The 17059-nt window shown below is 53.0% G+C and overlaps 8 protein-coding genes across 8 annotated transcripts; 3 read left to right on the top strand and 5 right to left on the bottom strand.

The window, feature by feature from the left end:
* Positions 1-743: 743 nt before the first annotated feature.
* SDH2 (succinate dehydrogenase complex, subunit B) lies at positions 744-1826 on the top strand (the record flags this gene model as incomplete). The annotated part of the gene is made up of 4 exons (XM_051499179.1): positions 744-789; positions 848-1246; positions 1299-1450; positions 1503-1826. The coding sequence occupies 4 exons, from the start codon at positions 744-746 to the stop codon at positions 1824-1826; spliced, it is 921 nt and encodes a 306-aa protein (XP_051350428.1).
* A 388-nt stretch (positions 1827-2214) lies between these two features.
* J4E92_007816 (uncharacterized protein) lies at positions 2215-3411 on the bottom strand (the record flags this gene model as incomplete). Its single annotated transcript, XM_051499178.1, has 1 exon — positions 2215-3411. The coding sequence occupies one exon, from the start codon at positions 3409-3411 to the stop codon at positions 2215-2217; it is 1197 nt and encodes a 398-aa protein (XP_051350427.1).
* A 3367-nt stretch (positions 3412-6778) lies between these two features.
* Positions 6779-7038, bottom strand: J4E92_007815 (uncharacterized protein; the record flags this gene model as incomplete). The annotated part of the gene is made up of 2 exons (XM_051499177.1): positions 6779-6805; positions 6874-7038. 2 exons carry the CDS (start codon positions 7036-7038, stop codon positions 6779-6781), a joined length of 192 nt encoding a protein of 63 aa, XP_051350426.1.
* A 1753-nt stretch (positions 7039-8791) lies between these two features.
* On the bottom strand, positions 8792-9851 carry ATG5 (autophagy protein 5; the record flags this gene model as incomplete). The annotated part of the gene is made up of 3 exons (XM_051499176.1): positions 8792-8985; positions 9033-9669; positions 9735-9851. 3 exons carry the CDS (start codon positions 9849-9851, stop codon positions 8792-8794), a joined length of 948 nt encoding a protein of 315 aa, XP_051350425.1.
* A 314-nt stretch (positions 9852-10165) lies between these two features.
* On the top strand, positions 10166-10898 carry J4E92_007813 (uncharacterized protein; the record flags this gene model as incomplete). Its single annotated transcript, XM_051499175.1, has 2 exons — positions 10166-10500; positions 10547-10898. The coding sequence occupies 2 exons, from the start codon at positions 10166-10168 to the stop codon at positions 10896-10898; spliced, it is 687 nt and encodes a 228-aa protein (XP_051350424.1).
* Positions 10899-11425: 527 nt separating this feature from the next.
* Positions 11426-12016, bottom strand: J4E92_007812 (uncharacterized protein; the record flags this gene model as incomplete). The annotated part of the gene is made up of 2 exons (XM_051499174.1): positions 11426-11962; positions 12011-12016. The coding sequence occupies 2 exons, from the start codon at positions 12014-12016 to the stop codon at positions 11426-11428; spliced, it is 543 nt and encodes a 180-aa protein (XP_051350423.1).
* A 752-nt stretch (positions 12017-12768) lies between these two features.
* On the bottom strand, positions 12769-14557 carry J4E92_007811 (uncharacterized protein; the record flags this gene model as incomplete). Its single annotated transcript, XM_051499173.1, has 3 exons — positions 12769-14262; positions 14355-14484; positions 14535-14557. 3 exons carry the CDS (start codon positions 14555-14557, stop codon positions 12769-12771), a joined length of 1647 nt encoding a protein of 548 aa, XP_051350422.1.
* A 1243-nt stretch (positions 14558-15800) lies between these two features.
* On the top strand, positions 15801-16609 carry J4E92_007810 (uncharacterized protein; the record flags this gene model as incomplete). Its single annotated transcript, XM_051499172.1, has 2 exons — positions 15801-15805; positions 15985-16609. 2 exons carry the CDS (start codon positions 15801-15803, stop codon positions 16607-16609), a joined length of 630 nt encoding a protein of 209 aa, XP_051350421.1.
* Positions 16610-17059: the final 450 nt, after the last annotated feature.

Below are 17059 nucleotides of genomic sequence, written 5' to 3'. Positions count from 1 at the left end.
CATACTGAAATTGTGGAAGTAGAGCTTGGAACAGTGGGATTTCGACCTTAGAAGGCAGAGTGATCCCGGAGATTTGCGCGGTGATTGAGACAGAGCGACCGATGGAGACTGGACTGCTGAAGAGTTTTGGCAGAACGAGAGAGGAGCATTCGTGAGATTTAAGTGAAAGCACAGTACGTGCAAAGAGAGTCAAGTCCCCAAGGACGTGGAACATCGGCTATTCCTGAGTGAGTCGGCATTGCAAGAAAATTCCACCTCATCAAGGCCGATCGGCTATATGGCTTATACCACTAACGTCCGCGTGATGTGAGTACGACAAGCCACTATGATATTACCGACCTCACAGTTACTATGAATACCAACACTGGCTATGCGCAATTGATCACACGAGCACAAAGAAATTGCTTGTAGCCGAAATCTTTGTGTGCTGGGACCTTGCTGAGCTTTGCGATCTATCGCAATATGACTTCTTCAAAGACCTGCGTTCTGGAAAGAACCACACTGGGCGAACGATCTTTATGTGCGAGATGTGTATCACAAGTCTTGACGTTTTCGACGATGATGTAGTGGCGTCGAAGGGCCGAAGAAGCCGGAATCGTCCGACGAACATGCGCGACCAATCACGGGTTGGCAGTTGTCATAACCGAGGAAGCTTGAGTGGCGCCCTGACGCTACAACTTCGATGATAGCAACACTTTGATCTTTAAGCCCCAGCCCGCACTCTCCACTCCACACCACACACAATGGCCTCCACACGCGCTTTCACCCGCCTGGCTACCCGGAGAATTGGTACGTATACCGTCCAGTGTCACCGCGACAGCTGAGCAATGCTAACGCTCTTCGACAGCCGTACGGCCGGCAGTTTTCTCCCGCGGCTTCGCCTCCGTAAACGACGTTCACGCCCGCGAGCCCATCTCCAAGACCGCCGAAAAGATCGTACCCGATGCGTCGCGATCGCCCATCCCAGAGAGCAAGACATCGACAATTGAGGACCCCGAGGCCAGCGCAGATGCGAAGACCAAGACCTTCCACATCTACCGATGGAACCCAGATGAGCCGACCTCCAAGCCCAAGATGCAGTCGTACACGCTCGACCTGAACAAGACCGGACCCATGATGCTGGATGCGCTCATCAGGATCAAGAACGAGGTGGACCCCACCCTGACGTTCAGGCGGAGTTGTCGCGAGGGTATTTGCGGAAGTTGTGCCATGAACATTGATGGAGTCAACACCCTGGCATGTCTCTGTATGTGGAATCGCACCGTATGAAGGAATTGGAAGGCTAACGATGTTGACAGGCCGTATCCCCACCGACACAACCAAGGAATCTCGCATCTACCCGCTCCCCCACATGTACGTTGTCAAGGACCTCGTGCCGGACATGACGCTCTTTTACAAGCAATACCGATCGGTCAAGCCATACCTGCAGCGCGACACTGCCGCACCAGACGTACGTACACACTTGGAACCCGATTAAGAGACCGCTACTAACAATATGTCAGGGCCGTGAATTCCGCCAGTCCAAGGAAGACCGCAAGAAGCTCGACGGACTCTACGAATGCATTCTCTGCGCCTGCTGCTCGACCTCGTGCCCATCCTACTGGTGGAACCAGGAGGAGTACCTCGGCCCCGCTGTCCTTCTCCAGTCCTACCGATGGATCGCAGACTCGCGAGACGAGAAGAAGGCCGAGCGCCAGGACGCCCTCAACAACAGCATGAGCTTGTACCGATGCCACACCATTCTCAACTGCTCAAGGACATGCCCCAAGGGACTTAACCCTGCGCTGGCCATTGCCGAGATCAAGAAGAGCATGGCCTTCACCTAGAGTGTCTTTTGGATAGTTGTGGAAGGGGGAGAACCATCGCATCTTGTTTGCTGGATGAACCTGCGATTTTGCGCAGAAGTTGATACTTTTTGAGCCTGATTTGTACTTTTTGAGATGTATATGCAAACAAATTCAAGCAATTACTTCAATTATGTCTATGCGGTTTATACGAAGAGAGCTGTTTCTCTGAGCTTGCTCTTCATGCAATTTAAATATCTCCTGACTATGCTAACGCATGTGTAGATTGTTAGAGAATATATATTTCAAATCACGTTTTGTACGGTACCATAAGGAAAACTCGGTAACCTTATCCTTCGCAAACTAGTCCGTCATACTTTTCACATCATGCTCGATGTCATTACCCTCATCCAACACCCTCATATACTGGTTATTCAGAATCATTCCCTTCCGAGTCATGTTCCCAGGGGTTCTTCTTGGGAGTAGGATCGATCTCATACATCATCCACCCACTGAGCGACTGCAGCGAATCCAGCTTCTTCTCCTCCGCCCCAGCACCGGAGTCATTGCTGCTAGTAATCTCGATACCCAGCGATCCAGCGACCATCTTCGTCTTGTACTCCGTACCATTGTCGTTCACCAACACAGGCACAGAAGCAAAGCCACTCGGAATATCATCGGTATCCACCCGATGATACGAAACTCCGTCCAATTCCAACAGCTGTTTATCGGATTCGTCGACGTTCCAACTCTGCGTTCCTGTCTTCAGATTATACATGCACTTGCCCTTGTCGTCCCAGAAGCAGAATGCCGTTAGCCAGCCTCCCAGATATGACGGCCCGCTGCCGCCTCCGGAGCGATGGGCGATCTTCTGCCAGAAGTCGCGGGAGGCAACGGCCTGCTCCGGATCGAAAGTTGCGATGAAATTGCGCAGAACAGGGCGAAGCAGATCAGCGAATGTACTCGCTTCGGGACCCAATTCGACGAGTTTCTCCAGCCTGGCGAGGATGTCTTCGTAGTCTTCGCGTTCACCCAGTAGAGTAACAGAGGGAATACCACACATGATACTCATTTTGTACGAGAAATACGCTTGCATCGTACCCATCATGAGTACCGCAGCTGTTGTGCGGTCACTAACCGTAGTCGTGCTGAACGCAGGCATGATCCAATCGCGCAGATCGGGGTCCTTGACATTCTCCTGTATGAGTCCTGTCATGCGTCGAGCTAACGCCCCAATATCCACAGAGTGAATGCTGCCCACATCTTTGACCTCGAGCTCTTTCTGTCCTTGGTGCGAGACGAAATGATCGCGAAGGGCTTCCGCATTGGCGTTGATGTAGAAGTTCAACTGTGAGAGAATTGCGAACCAGACGTCTTCCGGGCGGATGGTGAGATGATGATGGTAGCTGTATGCATCGAAAGCGGCATGGACGAACCCGTTGTTCGAGCCCACAATGCATGACTTCTGGAGTTCATCAGCGGAGACCGAACTCCGGATTAGCCATTTGCAGGCCTGCGAGTCTCGTGAACTGGTGTGTGCGAGGAGCTTTTCCGGTGTGTCGACGTTGTAGGTTCGGCTGCGTGAGCTTTTGGAGTCGTGGTCTGCGACTGTGAGGGTGGTTGGCATGGTTGCAGGAGTACGTGATGGATGATTTTGACTTTGACTTTGAACTTTTGAGTTTGTTTGAGGATGAGAAAGATGTGCGGTCTTTCATGTAGCTACGTTCGACTTTAATATGCATGCCGTGTGAGCTTCAGGCTGCTGCTGCCTAGGTATGCCTAGATCACCCGATGTTTGTGGATTGGTGCCTTCCAACATCTCGATGCGCAGACGCGCAGTTGCTTAACGCTTCGCGGGGTAGTGACGTCTCTGTACTCCAACACCTCACTTTACAGCCACAAAGACCAATTTCATGCAATGGATTTCAACAAGACCGGCATATAAGATTGCGATACATTTATTGATTCACCACTAGGACCATCGAGAGCGTGTTGGCTCGCTCACAGAACTGACCAGACGATGCCGTCCTGCAGGTGGCTACCAGTGGCCAATGATCTCGACTGAGAAGCAGCGACTGCGCATCTGCGCTTTCCCCGCCACAATACGACTGACAGCGTGGGAAAAGCAGGACATCAGGCTGCACTCTGACCAGCATAGCCAAGCATGTGGCGTCACAGCAGAGGAACCTCAACGACACGGCCGATCCAACGTCTACTGCTACAGCATACCTCATACAGCGAGTATCGAGAATGTCTAGCTCTAGTTCCTTAGCTCTTCCAGGAGCAACCGGAGGAGATAGACCATTGCCTGGAATTTCGGCGGAGATCGCACCAGATTGCTTGTACCACACGCTTCCTACCCCACTCTCTTTTCGCCTGATGAAGATCGTTGCTGTCTTTCCGTATCTCAAATGCGAGATGAAAACGGTTTCGCCGGATGAACACATTCCGTCGTATCAAGCTCTCAGTTACTGTTGGGGTTCTCCAAATCAAAGCGTCACTTTGCGATGCAACGGGTTCAAGCTGAAAATATCATCGAACCTGGCAGAAGGGCTGAGGAAGCTACATGCGTACTCGGTGGAAACAGGATGGAAAACATCTGGGTGGTTCTGGGTCGATCAAATTTGTATTGATCAAGAAGACAACGCCGAGCGTACCCAGCAAGTTCGCATTATGCGATCTATCTATAAACGAAGTACGCACACCATAGTCTGGCTTCCGGTCAAGAACGGTGAGTGTTCTCTGCCAGGGTCTCGGAACATATCAAGTGGTATTTGATTGCCCCGTCTCTGCGACATCATGATAGTACCAAAATCTTGCCAACAGTTACTGACAGCTTAAAGAGATTGCTAAGGCCGCAAACAGCATTATTGATGCTACGCTTTCCTACATCTACGATGTCGACGCTCAACTACCGTCACTGGATGATAAAAGATGGAGTGCTTTAGCTCAGCTACTGGAGTCACCATGGTTCGAGCGCTGCTGGATCCTACAAGAGATGGCAGTGTCCCGAGGATGCCCCGATATGCTTTGCGGTAATCAACGATTATCGTGGTCGGATCTTCAGAGAGCTATAGAGTGGCTAAACGATTCTGGCGGTAAGTATCGTACAGAACGCATGGAATTTGTCAAAAGTATCCAGGAAGTCATCTGCAGACACCAACCACATCCCATCTTATTCGGCAGACACCACTGGATCTCAGGACAGGAAGACAATCTCTCTCACCTATACGTCCTGCTACGCTTGACGAGCTCATTCCGATCTACCGATCCAAGAGATAAAGTTTTTGCGCTTCTCGGGCTTAGCAGCGCAAGTCGAGATCCGGAGAACTGGCCGGAAGAAGTAGCACCTGACTATACAAGGTCGATGTTCGAAGTATACGCGGGTGCCGCGAAGTACTGTATCCGGCAAACCGGCAGCTTAAGTATCCTTTCGCAGTTCGTCCACAACAAGCTGGCAGAATCTACTTCACCGTATATACAACTCCCTTCCTGGGTACCGAGATGGAACCTTGCGGATTCTACACGCCGCATCAGTACATTTTCTCTGCATCAGGACCCTGATGGGACTCGCATTCTCAAAGAAATGCCCCACACAGCATCCATGGATACTGGGGTTGAGATGGATCAAAATACGCCATTGGGCGTTCTTCGCTTATTGGGTATGCGGATCGACACAGTGAACATGTGTTTCCCTACGGTAATGCTAGATAATACCAAGTTCCAGGCAGCAGTACCAGAGCGTCATGGAGATTATCTGTCGAACCTTCTCCCGCAGTTGTACAGGATGTGTAAGAAGCACGTTAAAGACTTCACGCATTCATTCGACTTCACGTTCTTCATGGTAACCACTGCAGGTCTGGCGCCTTGTTACGGGGATTTTCGATCGTCAGCTCGATCTAACGCGCAGCGTGATTTCAGGTCCATTGTCAATTCTCCGCAAGAAGAATCGGCAAAAGGACAAACACCCTTATCAAATACAAAGGACCGGTCTCCCAGGCATTCGACTGAGGTATGCCCTCCATCACCCAACAGCTCCAGGGAACGCCAAATAAACAGCTACATCGCATTACTCCAACGACTGATGAACAGACGCCTTTTCATCACTTCATCGGATACTCTTGGTCTAGGACCAGCAGGCATGATGTCTGGAGATACAGTTGCGATCTTGTTCGGCGGAAACGTACCGTACGTACTAAGACCTTCGGAGGATGGCCGATGGAATTTCGTTGGTGAGTGCTATTTGGATGGATACATGAATGGCCGAGCAATGGCGGGTAGAAGCTATGCGAGAGATGAGTGGTTTGAGCTGGTGTGAACGACAACCAGGCTTCCGCGTTGGATATAATGCATGGTTCGGGACGAGAGCGAATGGAAAGAAGGATGTTGCAAGAAGCAATAAGGAAAGAAAGACGCAAGCGATCGGGTCAGGCTTGTGCTAGCCTATTCCGCCGTAAAGCATGCAGCAAGACTGAACTTGGGTTCGCAGATGCTTTAGCGAGGCGAGCTAGAAGAAGGATGATGGGGACGAGGCAATTGTCAACGGCCTGCATCCTCGAAGCAAGATGATGGAATGAAGCTTTCTCCGCATAGGCAATGAGACGCGAACGTGCAATGAAACGCGTAGTGTAATATCATCGATGCTCTTTCGATGGTTAACGCGTCATCCGCTCTCTTAATGAAGCTTCACTGAGCCATCTTCAATGTTAGCAGATGTATCCAGTTCTCGTACTCAACGCGACGACTGCTCAATGGGTATTTGACTTGTTCATTATTACCACGAAGCCCTCTCATAGAGGCATTCGCACCACAGTGCCTCCCCAGCAGGGTCAGCCCATGTTATCCTATACGCGAATATTCAAACACATTATACACAAGCTCTTTGCCCGGTCCACATAACAGCTCTTATGACTTTCGTATCGGGGGTCATGTCTTGTCCGCCTTGAAATCGTACTGCTCGGCTTCGCTCCAACTTCGAATCAAAGGGGGGTATCTTATGCCATGCCTTTGCCAGCTTGCCTCTGTGGTGGGTGTTAGGAGGCTGTATGGGGGAAAAAGTTGGGTGGTTGGGGTGGTTGGGAGAACGTACCTTCTTGTTGATGAACATGGCAATGACGAGGATGGCGACGAGGAAAACAATGACGAAGACGACAATGACACCGGGCTCACGCTGGGCCCAGTTCTTGTCGCGCTTGGCGAGCTGGTGGAGAGCGTACTCGGCGCGAGCGGCGATGGGCATGCTGATGGCGGCCATTGTGTTTGTTTGTGGGTTTCTGGGGTGGAGATGTTAGAAAGGTTGTTCGTACGAGCAGCTGTGAAGACCTGGAAGGATTCCCGGAGCTGGAGAAGCACAGGCCAGGCGCATTGGGCGCGTGCGATTCACTCCCAAGAGAGGTCTCGAGCGTAACGATCTTCGGCCAAGGCTTGTCGCGAGACTGGTCCCGATGGCGGTGATGCAATGCGATGCGACACGACGCGACGGGATGCGACAACGTGACGCGAACTCTCCCCGGCAGCTCCAGAAAAAGGCGGCATTGGGCTTACATTTACGAATTGAATCGGTCCACTGTTTGAATATCGAGCTGAGGGAAGCTTTGTTTTGGCTGTTGATGGCAACGGAAGCTGGTCAGCGCGATCGGATCAAACCCACGGAAACGGTCGCTAGGCAGAGGGACTCGGCGATGTTTAATTGAAAGGCGCAGGTCGACAGCGATGCAGCATCAAAGAGTGAGAACGAAAAAGCTCTTAATAGCAAGAGGGTGAATGTCCGCTTTTAAATGCGCCGGCTCGCCGAAAATTTCTGCACAGTTGATGAGGCATTTTGTTTGGCCCCGGGTCCTAGCGGGTTGTCCGGGAGGCTCCAAGCTTGCAAGGGTGGGTGCAGCGTCGCTTCGGCCGGGGAATGGGCGCGGGCCTGGAGGGAGGGAGTAGGGAGCGGTACTTACGTCTGAGGCTCGTCCGAGTGGGTAATGGATAGTGGGCGCTGGGGGATGTTGGAGACTCGGGGCGAGGAGCAGCGTGAAGAGTAGATGAAGGTTGGGTCGGGCCTAGCAACCACCCGCGAGGGTTGAGGGAGCTAGGAGGGAGCTACCCAGTGCAGCCAATGGCGCGACATGCCATCATTTCGTCGTAGATGAGCCGACGATCGCAGCCTCACGTCGGAGATACTCACGTTCGGATGTGTAGTCACTATCTGCTAGTTGCCTGTCACCAGAAGAGCCGCTTTAGAGCTTCACCGGTCGTTGATACCAAGCCATCCACCGTAGCACTCCCAGCACTCCCAGCACTCCCAGCACTCCCCATGAACCTCTCGCTCGCGCCTCCACACAGTTGCCCAGGTGCGTCTGGCGCTGCAAGCCGCTGACGCTACTCGTCGGCTCCACTCAGCCAGCACCCCTGCCACCTCTAAACCGTTCTTGTGCGGCAGAAGCAGCAGCGATGTCATCGCCCATTGCTTATCGTCCATGACTGATGAAGGCGGCGCGAACCCACCTTCACCCTCGGATATCTCGCCAGGGCCGTTTGACACCAGCCGAACCGTGGGCAGCATCAACCGGGCAACAGCAGGCCTAGCGCACCGGAGCCAAAAACAACGCACGTCAATAATGCCTCATTTCCAGACGCTGGCTTCGCGTCGACAGGGCGACGCGCTACGCCGATAGCGCCCAGGCAGACTGGAGACGCGTGGGGTGGCCTTGGTAGCTCAGTGCCGGGATCCTCACTAAGCTTCTGCTGTGCCTGTGCCCCCGCATCTTGGCGAAGCATGGCACACGAGCCCTACACGGCCTTTGAAACGCTGCAGAGCATCACCGTGTCACAGGCACTATCAGCAGAAGCAAGTCTCGCGAGCTGCACGCGCGCCTTGGAACGTCTGAGTTGTGCTGCCGCGTCCGCTATCGCGACGCTGCCCGTACTGCCAATATTGCTGCTATCCGGGATCGTGGAATAGCGTCGCCACATGACTCGGCTCCCATGTGACCGCCGTCGCTGTTGGCATAAATCCTTATTCAGCCCATCATAACCACCGCAATGTGCAGCCAGCCATCGAGATATGCCGTCGCGCGCACCAGCTCCTCCACACTCGCGCTCAGCGGCAGCACCGCTCCGTGCAACACGGCCTGCGCCAGCAGCGGACTGCGTCTGCTCGGAAATAGTGTCGGCAATATCGCGTTCAGTGCTGTCCCGATGGTCTGTGGTTGCCCTGTCTGCCGTCAGCGCCTTCCACACCTACACCGCAATTACACCTACTAGACGACAGGTTCGGCGTCACCAGCCTCTGCACTACTCTCAAACTCCCGGGTGCCGTCTCCTCTTGCACCCCTTCCGACGACGCGTGTGGGAGATAGAGCCGCACTGGTAGATGTCTCAGGTTGACTCCTTGCGGGTTCAGCAGCTTCTGGTTGATGGGGTTGTACACCGCAAAGTCGTGGTTCTTCACTCCGCTCCAGAGCTGCGTGCTGTCTTCTTTGCTTAGAAACATGACCGTCTTTCCTGTTCCTGTCCTGAGGTAGTCGGCCTCCTTCACGCTGTGGATGAACAGATCATGCATATGCTTATCGTCATTGTCGAGCTGAACAAGCTGCTCGGACGGGAAGTCGGAGAAGTGTACTGTGAGTCGCCATGGTAAATGTTGACGCTCTTCCTCTGTGCTCTCGATCTTATGCGCTTGCTCAGCGTCCGTATCCGTATCTGAGGGATACGCCGGCTCAGCGCCAGAGTATAGGTCGTAGAGAAGACCCAGTGGATAATGCCATTTCAGCGGCACGTCTTCGTAGGATAACCACGCGTCTTTGGGCGTGACATCCGGGTAGATGAGGCTGCGTGCGAAAAAGGCATGTAGTTTGTGTATGAGCAGCCCGAGATACGATATTCGTGGAAATTGTATCTACCTCTCGTCAGCCATAGCTCATCCGATGTATCATCACCGGACTATGTCGACACTGCACGTACTAAGTAAGGATCCGACTCGTCGTACGTCCTACAGTCGCCCTTGTGCAGGCGTATCTCGAGCGGAATACTCCCATTCCAAGTGCTCTGGCGCAGTCTACTCGCAACGTTCTCAGCCATGGGCGCGAAGCATCCGAAGTGCAGGTTCGCCAGCCGCCGTTCTGGTAGCCTAGGCGCAGCTGAGCTGATGGATAGTGGGGTAGGTCGCTGCGCAGGCAAGGCGGAAGGCGCGTTGATGGCGGGGTATGCAGGGGGAGCTTGGGCCTGACGTGCAGGAAACCCTGGGTCTTTTCGCTCGTGCGTGCGTCTCTGCCACAACCCCAGACCGACTGTCGTAGGAAGATGTGCGCTGGTCGTGTCTTGTTCTCCACCCACAACGCATGTATGACGTGACGCCGTAGATGGGTGACTTACTTACGCACGACAGCTGGACCATGGATGTGGCACTTAGCCGCAAACGCTCGCGCCTGACTATTGACGAGGACGAGGACGAGGTCCAGCGGAGGAGGGAGCCGTCGCCTGCTCTGCCGCCATTGGGCGATGCGCTGAAGAGGTCGAAGACGCAGTGTGAATTGGAAGAGCTAGATGTTATAAGTACGGAGGAAGCATGGAGCGTGGATGTGGATGCGATATTGGCTAGCAGTACGCTCGCGACTCCTGTAGGCAGTATGCTGGAAGCGCATAATAATTGGGCAAGGTATAAGAGGCAGGCGTCAATAATTGTTTTGTGTGTGCAGGGGAATGTTCAAGTCCATTACGACCTGCTTTGGTAAGATCATCCTGAACCATTTCAAACCACTACTAACAACCCACAGCTCCGCTCTACCAGACCTCTACACGCTCTCCCCATCTCTACAGCCCTTCGTCCTCTGCCACGACCCCTCGACACATAGACTCCCCTCCTCCGCGCCCTTCTCGTTACCTCTGATACAAGCCGCGACTCCCTCGAACAACCACTTCGTCCGCCTAGGCCTTCTACATCCACTCGGTGGAGGCAAGTTCCCATTGGACGCACTCGTCGTGCTGGATAAGAAGGGTAGAAGGAGGTTAGTGCTGCCGTTTGGCTGGGGTGCTGGTAAACATGCGGATACGCCTGCGGGACGGAGCATACAGCTACGGTTGATGGCGTTGCTGAGGAGTTGTGTTGCGATGCTAGAACAGGAATAATGAAAGCTCTTTTGCAGCTTACTTCGACGTTTGGAACAAAGAACGTGAGGTTCATGTGTGAGCAGGGAGTGGCTCAAGGCGTCTGCAAGTAAGATGGGTGACGACATGGGTGTGCCGGTAGCATACAGACACTGTCTGTTGATGTAGATGAACCAATAAACGCGAGGTACACGTGTGAAATTGGGCTCCTTCAGGCTTTCCACAAGTAACGTGAACACGACATGGGCATGTTGATAATATGCATATACCGGAAAGGGAATCTGGGAATCGCAGTGAGCAGCGTGATGGTTTTCAATAGGTTTCATTCCGTGTGTAGTACTACATGAACGCCATACTCCTGCTATCCTTCCTGGTATCATCGCGATACAGACTAAATGTGGACGCCTATGCCTAGAGAGGCTCCACTCGAAGCAGAGTGATGTAAAAGGAGAGGATAACAAGGATCGCCGAAGACGCCACCACCACCTGCGTTATGCAACAAGGTCTCCCAGCGCGCACGGAACCACATAGACTCGTGAGCTGACGCACTAAGGCTTGACCGACTCGTTGTCATTGCCGGCATCCATGTTTTTGTCCTCCCTCTTGAGTTGCTCCACGACAGATCTAACTTTACTATGGATGATATTGAGGTAAGTCGGCAGATATCCCTCGGTGGTAACCATCAGAGTTCCGTACACAGGATTGCCATCGAAGTCTTCTCGATGCGCAACGATATGAGTAGCGAAGGCGCACATGACCTTCTGATACTGTGGTACCGACAGCGCCTTCTTGCAGAAATCCGGAGTAAAGATCTTGTGATTCTCGATCAAGTTCTTGAGCTGTTGCACTGTGAGTCCTTCTCTCGCAAGGGCTCCTCTTATGAACTTGAAAGCAAAGCTTTGCAGAACGTCCATGCCCATTTCTGTCGCACAGAGATAGACTTGCAGGTAGGTCTCAGTTGCCGTTGCGCCGTCAGGGTTGTCCTGCGGGGCGTAGTTGATTGGGTCGGTGACAGACTCAGCAATGATCTTAACAACCGCAGAGCTGTAGTTCTTGGTCGGAAGCTTCGCGAGATTGATTTCGAGCTTGAGGTTGATTAGCCAAACGGGCTATAGAAGTAAACGGCGACCAACTTGCATTGTTCTGGAGCCAGGAAGACACTGCGATCATCATCTCCGTGGGTACGGCGAAGGTGGTCATACCGTCGGAGCAAGGGAGAGGCAACATGTGCTTCACCGCACTGAGTCGCTGGTTGCGGAGCCTGTGGAAGGGTAAGCAACAGACATCATAGGTGGCCAGGAAGCACGATCTCACTTCTTGTGTAGCTCACAGCTGTGTATGTCCATCTCGGCGACGGACAGATCACCGAATGCATAATGCAGATATTCCACATCGACTTCAATGTGTCCTGTAGCAAGCCCTTCGTCTCGGGCGGTCATGGACTGCGAGTTCTGCGTTCCAGACATTCTGTTCGGTAGAGCGCCTACTTCCTGTGGCTGTGAAGATTTGTCGGTAAGGATTGTCAGGGAAGGAAGCAAGCATTCGCGTTAGATATCACTGTGTGGTGGCTGCCTGGCTAGCGCCAAAACGCCGTTTGCTTGAAGGTCATAGACTGCGATGACGTAGCCGACATGTCTCGCGAAGATGTTAGTCGAGGAGTTTGATTTCATGCATACGTTTGCTTGTTATCCAAAGTACCGCCCATGGACGCCTACGCCTGAAATGTCTCAAGTAGCAGCACAGTCACAAAACAAGAGACATGATAGGCTTTGAGGTATACATCCTCGTTGTATTCATTATTTTCTTAAGCACGTACGTACTACAAAAGACTACATAGACCCGTGAGCTGAGACTCCATCGCCTACAAACGTCCTTGTCGCTGCCACGCCCCCTATTCCTCCATGCGATCCTCGGCCTTGACGCCATCGTCGACCTTGACGCCATCGTCCCCATCCCCAGACACGTCAGTCATGCTGGTATCTTCCTTCTTCTTCTGACCACCAGTCTCATCTGATGTGCTACGGGCAGCGACAGTGGGTGCGAGGGCGGGAACCTGGGGAACCTGGACGATGGTGTTGCCCTCGTCGAAGCTATATTCGACACGGGGTACCTCGGTGTTGTCGTCCATGCCGTGATCGGATGAACTGATGAGGGCAATGAAGGTAGACTCGTCGGCATTCTCATCGGCGGAGATATTGTTCTCGGGGAGAGCGTGCTCACTAGCACCTTGACGGTCGAAATTGGTCTGGTCCGTAGTCGGCTGATCACCTAATCGGTTGAGCGCAGTTCGCGGAGCAACGGGACTAGGACCTTGTGGACTATTAGAGGCGAACGGAGGATTGAAGTCTTCATCGGCATCGAAATCCGGTCCATCGACATCTTCAGAGCCATCGGTCTCACCGCGGACTGTCTGGCTCCGTCGTAGGCTCGAGCCTGGACGAGGGGTACGCAGGAGACCTGATGTCGGCTTCATGGGAAACGGGGCTGCCTTTTCACCTTGAGACGCCTTGGATCCGCCCATAGATTGCCACGACCTGTCCAGCTCGGATGGTGTGGGTGTAGGCGGCAGTGCTTTGTTGGTGCGATTGGCCGAGCTTCCATGGTTATGACGACGGGGGGTAGGCGAATCGCTGTGGTCCTCGACAGTAGGTTGGTAGGTATTGCCCGGACCAGGAGACTGGAGAAGGCGACCGCCAATGTTTCCACGCTGTCCTTGTCCTGTACCGACAGTGCGCATCTTAGGGGTTCGCGTGTCAAGCAAAGGGTCCATGAGGCGTTTCTTGCTCGGTCGGTTTTGATCTGCGGGGGTGTAGGTAATGGCGTCCTCTTTGGGGTTATGTTGGAGGTTGTATACGGTCCAGTCTCGCTCGGCCGCAGCCTCGTACTTCGCATATCGAGAGGTTCCGAGATTTCCAAGGAACTCAAGATACTTTGTACCACCTTCTTGGAGCCAGCGAGGACGATGCAGTGCTCCACAAGCCGCGACCACGTTCAGGAGCTTCTCTTCGATGTGCTCTGACGGTTCGTACAACTTATGCTTCTCCAGAATGTTGAAGAACTGTTCGGCAGTAAGAGAGTCCGTGAGGAGAGAGTTCCGAATGTTCCTTCTAGCAATGTTGAGGAGTTCCGGCATCTCCATCTCTTTCGCGCAGAGATATACCTTGACGTGGAGCTCTGCTAGCGGTCCTTTAACACGTACGGTGATACTCTTGTCTTCGATACCAGGTTGAGCTTTCTTCAGGTGAGTCAGTTGGTAGTTGGCGAGCTCTTGGGTGTCGTCTAGCTGGTACTCATCGTCAAGTATGTGTTGTACCATCATCTCGACGACGATGTAGTCATATCCGTGGATAGTCACCACACAAGGGGCGTTTCCTGCATCGTCGACCTGTCGAGTAGTTAGTTTAGGCTATGGACACGGCGCGAAGTTGTCGTGCGTAACATTGCGGAAGAACGGCTGTCCGCGGAGTTAGAACTAACCTGCTTTCCGATCTTGTCTGAACCGCCTGTGGCAAGATCTTGTGGTAGAGTGCAAGTCGCGCTCTCAGTCCCCAATTTTGCGACAAGTGTCACGCCAGAGCGTGAGTTCTTCACGATGCGACCACGCCACCTGCCTTTGTCAGTGATACATTCGTTCAGTCGACATATGTTTGATAGTACCTTGGGCCGCACTCATGAGCCATCGGGGATGACTTCGAAATCGCCTGCTGGTTTGAGTGGATAGCCATAAACTCCATGTCCGCGCCGGGCCCGCTGTTTCCCAACGCCATTGCTTTAGTCTCATCGCGCGTAGACTTTGCGACATGCTCACTGTCGCTCTGACTGGTTTGTTGGCTAGTCATGTCGACTCTTGGACCTGTCGAGGATGTGTAGAGGCTGGGTCGTTTGGACATGTAGACAACAGGAAGTGAAGGGGCAGGGTGGAAAGACAATGGGCGTCAGAACTAGCGTCAGAACTAGCGCCGGTGCAGGAGCAGTCACCTATATAGGCTTCCGTTGTGCGGGGGTGTGGAGTTGTTTGTGGTGTGTGGGGTTGTAAGCGATATGGGTCTTTCACTTTCTGTGCGTTTGCAGTGAGCGGCCCTATCTAAAGCTGATATTTAATTAGCATGTACATATAGCTCTCAATTTCCACAGTACTCTGACTCCCCGCTCTGAAGTAGCTTCTAACATGCAATGTACCCCTGGGTGGTAGAAGTATACGTATGTCCTTGACTACACTATGCCATAGTGGTGCTCTATGGGTCAATGTAAGTATTTTTTGCGTCCACACCAAGGCCGAGCGTTCGGTTCTGTGCTCGATCATTCTTTTTTTGCTTTTGTGTTGCCTTCCGGTGAGAGTGAAAGGACAAACGTGAGTCCTTTGCGGCCTGCTAAAGTGGGGCTTGCCCACCCGTTGCCAACACTGTTTTGATGTCTTTCTGCTAGCGCTCTCCCAAGACCTTTATACTATTCCTCAGGACAGCGCTGAACCGTGGCTATGGCGAATCAATCTCCGAAACCAGACAGCAAAGGCGAGAGCTCGGAGACAGAGCCGCGCGCTCAAGAAGCGCACCCACGTACGACAAACCCAGCACCGTCCGCCAGAGATCTGGCTCGTGTTGCGACATCTAACCCGGACCAACGCGACGGTGAAGAGGCCCTACGAGCAGGTCCGTCATTCAACACCCTTCATGGAGCATGGAAGCTGACTTAACAGACAACGGAGCTCGCACCCGTACAGACGCTGTTACGATATCGCTGGCGACTCTGAAGACCCTCCTGGGCCACATCTTCGAGGGCAAAAGTGCCAGACTACCACAGCCACAACTAGTTTGTGCTCAGTGAGTATTGATTGTATTGCACTCCTACGTGCGCTGATAAATCGCAGTCGTGGCCAAATGGCCCTCAGCAAGCGACTCGGATGTGACTTCACACTCGTCGTAGATGAAGTTGCGTTCGGCGTGAACTCGGGCTTCCTTATTGCAGGCTCGGAAGTGCTAGAAGGATACGCTTTTCCTAGCGGTGTAAGTACAAGGCTAGTGCAAATGGACAGAACTAGTACTCACGGCTTTTAGGGTACACTTGATACTCTTACTAGGGAGTGTGAGTTCAACGCACAAGTACACAGTCCCACGATGGTCGACCGCCTCGTCGAATTCATATACACTGGAACCTACAAACTGGACAAGGGCGGACGAGCGACGATGCTACACCATGCGACCAAGTTACCCATCGGAAAGACCAAGGCAAGCTATCCCATGAAACTGGAGGCTGCGGCGGAGTTTCATCTGGAGATGTACAAAATGGGCAGAGACCTCCGATATCATTCTTTGGTAGCCGTCGCGCATAGCAAGCTGGCAGAGGATATGTTGTGGAAGAGCACCGTCGGCGTGGGCATTGCGAAAAGCCTCGTAAACTGGATATACGGCTCAGCTCAGAGGCTACATGATACAGCTGAAGAAACGAACGATACGCTCGGGGACGACAACCTGAAGGAACTGGTCGTAGCGTGCATCCTGCGGCACGTTCATCAGAAGCTCTGGGATGGGGAGGAGATAGAAGGGTTCAAGCAACATGTCCAGGCATACCCGGCTTTGGAAGTAGATTGGGAGCTTGCCGAAGAGGAGTACAAAGAGCTGCTGAGGAAGCGACCCGAAGCTAAGAGAGGGGCGAAGAGGGCGAGACGCGAACAGCAACATCAGCAGGAGGTTGCGAGTATGCTCCAGCTCTTAGAAGGTCCTACTCTTTTGTAGACGAGCTACTGTCGAAAGCTGCGATCTCCCGCATCTTGTCCTACATTTCCGATACTTCCGGCTGAGGAAGTCACGAGATGACGATCCGTAGAGAGTGGCATGGCGGCAACCGGGAGACAGGTTGCAGGGCTACTTGCAGGGTGTTGGAGCGTGTAATCGATCTGAACCGTAGCATAGCCGATGAAGATCTGCTCGATGGCCGTATTGCTGAGATGAAGCTTGTGATGCGTGGTTGCAGGAGGTGTGAAGGTACGTCACTGTGAGGGTGGTTGGCGACTAGCGTGCTTCCCCACCCTGTCGCGATGGCATTCGTGGGCGCGTCTCTGAACGGTTGATCATCTCTCCAACGAACATGTGAATCTCCACGTCGACCATCTACTGAAATGAGGACTGACAATAACAGCTTCCTTTTGTGATACGGAGGCCCGAAAGTTGCGCGTGGAGATGCTA

Source organism: Alternaria infectoria (genome assembly GCF_024043175.1).
Source record: "Alternaria infectoria strain BMP 0036 chromosome Unknown scaffold_14, whole genome shotgun sequence".
Taxonomy (NCBI): Eukaryota; Fungi; Ascomycota; class Dothideomycetes; order Pleosporales; family Pleosporaceae; genus Alternaria; species Alternaria infectoria.
The sequence above is the reverse complement of the archived record's forward strand: the minus strand, read 5'-3'. Positions and strand labels throughout refer to the sequence as shown.